This window comes from Aplysia californica, unplaced genomic scaffold (genome assembly GCF_000002075.1).
Source record: "Aplysia californica isolate F4 #8 unplaced genomic scaffold, AplCal3.0 scaffold00024, whole genome shotgun sequence".
Lineage (NCBI taxonomy): Eukaryota > Metazoa > Mollusca > Gastropoda > Aplysiida > Aplysiidae > Aplysia > Aplysia californica.
The window spans coordinates 1304739-1308011 of NW_004797294.1; the positions used below are offsets into that span (position 1 = coordinate 1304739).

The window sequence follows — 3273 nt, forward strand, 5'->3', positions numbered from 1 at the left end:
GATGGATGGATGGATGGATGGATGGATGGATGGATGGATGGATGGATGGATGGATAGAAATATACTCGCTACTCACATTTACTGCCTCTCCCATTACCATCCCTCATGGGAACCTCATTCAGATGTATTGAGGGCCTATGATCTCCATCCCTCGTCCCACTCCCCTGCACAGGCGTCGGGTCATGAACGACGGTTTTATCTTCGTCATCGTAGTCACCGTCATCGTCCAAAATATCGTATTTCGTAGAGACTGGTCGACGAGACAAAGAACGACGACTTTTTGAAGGGATCACTTTAGGCCGCTCTCTTAAACTATCTCTCACTCTGCTCGTGCATTGTTCAATTTGGCCTAAAAGGTCAAGAATCTCCATTGTCTTTGAAATGTCCAACTTTTTGGACGATGAATCGCGAAAGGAATCCAGATTAATTCCCTGGACCTTAGCTAATACATCCTCCAGAATAGCTTTGGCATCCTGAGGACCAGGCAGTTCTGCTCTGGCCGTGGTGTTCTGAGTAGGTTCCATCGTCAAACTGTGCAAGTTTTGTCCCCAACACCGGTATGAAAGACGAGAACACTGTGGAGAATAAAAGCTCTTCTCCTCAGAACAACAACAGAGACATGTGATCGCAACAATTTATTTATTTGTGAGACATCGTGGTGAAATCAGGTGCTCGTCAAAATAACGAAATCGAAGAAAACAGCATTTTCCGCAAGTCAATCAATTTTTATCATTTTTTTACGTCTATTTAAAAGCATATTGCTATGTGAATTTTACTTTTAAAATGTACACAAGTATATGTACATTATCAGTGTTCAAGAACTCTCAAGCTATGAAAGTCCCTAAACTTTAGCGGCTATTTTCAAGCTAATTCCACCGCTGGAACCAGGTGACCCACGCCTCTTTCAATGGCAAATATCTAGACTTCTATTCAAGATAGATAAGTACAGGGTGATCCAAAAAATCTTTATAATTTTTTTTCTAAATATCTCTCGCAAATGTTGTTCTAGAAAGATAAAATTTTGAACAGATAAACTTTACTCAAAAGGAATTTGTTTGACATAAAATTCATACAGAAGAAACTTATTTTCAGAACGGAAAAAGAAAAAAGAAAAAAACACCCATAAACGTAAAATGCTCCAATTTTTTAAAAAGACATTCTCGCAAGGAAAGTCATGAGAAGATTGATTTGATTTTGTCTTCTTTTTCTCTATACCATTTAATAATTGTTCCAACCTTGTGACATTAAACAATATTTAACTTCTTTTTAGGGAGTTAAAGAACTGACATTTTTGTTCTGGAATTTCTAAAACAAATGCTCCACATGTCCTCCTTCGGACTTCAAACATCTTTTAACGCGTCGTTTGAAATGCTCGATGACGACCAAACACAGTTCCCGCGGAATGTTTCTCACTTCATCACGGATTGCTTGTTTCATAATTTCAATGTTTTCAAACATGTTTTGAAATGTCCTGTCCTTCAGATAGCCCCACAAGAAAAAGTCTTAAGGATTCAGGTCAGGAGAATGCGGAGCTCAAATGTGTTCACTACTGCGACTGATCATAATAATGATCTCCAAAGTGGTCAGCTAGCCATGTCATTGATCTGACTGAAACATGTGGATTGGCCCCATCTTGCATGAACCACTGGTCTTGGCGATCCAAATGCCGGTGTCTCCCCAGATCCGTCCAGAATTTCTTCAGCACCTCGATATATCGGTGTGTGTTCACAGTTGCAACATGTCCGTCTGCGTCTTCAAAAAAAAAAGGACCCACCAAACCATGAGTGCTTAAAGCCACCCACACTGTACACCTTTCAGCATGGAGTGGCTTCTGGAGACAGTAGGGAGGTAGGTGGGATGTCCAATAGACAGCAGTTTAGGAGTTTACATAATATCCTGAAAGTTGAAAATGCGCTTCGTCATTGAACCGGATGTCATCTAAGAAACTCTCGCGTTCTCCAAGGCGGTCGAGGAACCACCGACACATTGCCATCCTCTGCCCCCGGTCAGTCTCGCGAGGCGTCTGCCTAACATGAATATAGTATGGGCGGACAGATATCTTATTAGATTCAGCGACTGAGTTCTGCACCCTGACGATGTTTAGAGGGGTTCGAATGGAATGGTGCACGATCGACCTGAAGCGGTCGCTTTTTCAGGGTATTTTTTTGTTTTGATTTTCTATACACCGAAACTGACGTAACTATTTTACCCTTAACATCAAAGAAGGCCTTGATGGCACTTAAGCATTCTTCCCGTACCTTGTGCGGAACTTACCATATGTCAGGGATGGTGATTTTGTGGAGAGGTAATGTTCAATACAAAATGCTCTCTGCTCCTTATTAAACTGAACCACGATTTGCATAAACAAAAAGAACTTGAAAAATAATAATGTCTGCAAACTTCCGTTGGCCTGTTAGACTGCTGCAGCTTGCATTATGTCTTTAATGACGCAATTGTTACGACACTTTGTGGTAATGCGTACTGATGTGTAGTGTAATAAAAGGGGACAAAAGCATAAAATGGGTTGGGTTTTTTTAATGCACATTATACTACATAATTATTTAGTGGAATCATCTAAAAAGAAATCAGTCAAATTCCTTCTGAATGAGGAATATTGTGTTCAAATTTGAAGACGAAAGCTTCAGTGTGGAGGAAAATATTTACGAAGAAAATTGTCAATTTTTTGTTTGTTGGATCACCCAGTATTTTTCATTGAAAGTCAGACAAACGAATAACCTTTAAGATGATACCAATAACTCCATGTGCGCAAAATCTGACGAGCGCCTGAATCCACGACGCCGTAACACATTTATTTATAAAAACAGTTTGAATTTAAAACTTCCACACAATTTTAAAATACGGACACTGGGCAAAAGGAAATACTTATGCTAAATAAACAGACAGTTTCAACTGCAGTGGTAAACAGTATATTATGGTGTTTTTTTTATTCTAAAGTTAAACTCTTGCTAGTAGAATGCCAAACCAATTCATACTCTCCAAGCTCACAGCTATACAGTAATCCTGTTGAATACCTGTCTGAGTTGAAACACATTGTTTATTTTCTGAGAGCTACGTCCGAAATGCTAATCACCCCCTTCCCCCCCTCCCCCCCTCCCAGAAAAGAATACAATTTCAAAAGTAAATATGCTTGAAATTTAGAAAAAAGAGGCTAAAAGTATCAGAAGTGTATCAAGGTAAGAAGTAAAAGGGTTTGGGGGAATTTTGTCACGAAACAGCGGCCATCTTGTGTATCCTCACACAGTACAACTAATA

General features: G+C 39.7%; 1 protein-coding gene across 2 annotated transcripts in view; it reads right to left on the reverse strand.

The window, feature by feature from the left end:
• The window catches only part of LOC106013319, a gene marked incomplete in the record, with an annotated part of 20257 nt that overhangs the window by 8881 nt on the left and 8103 nt on the right, over positions 1 to 3273 (reverse strand). The window contains 1 exon segment of one of the 2 annotated variants that reach the window (XM_013088707.2): positions 77 to 575. In XM_013088707.2, the coding sequence (XP_012944161.1) occupies positions 77 to 524 (448 nt within the window). 2 annotated transcript variants of the gene reach the window in all.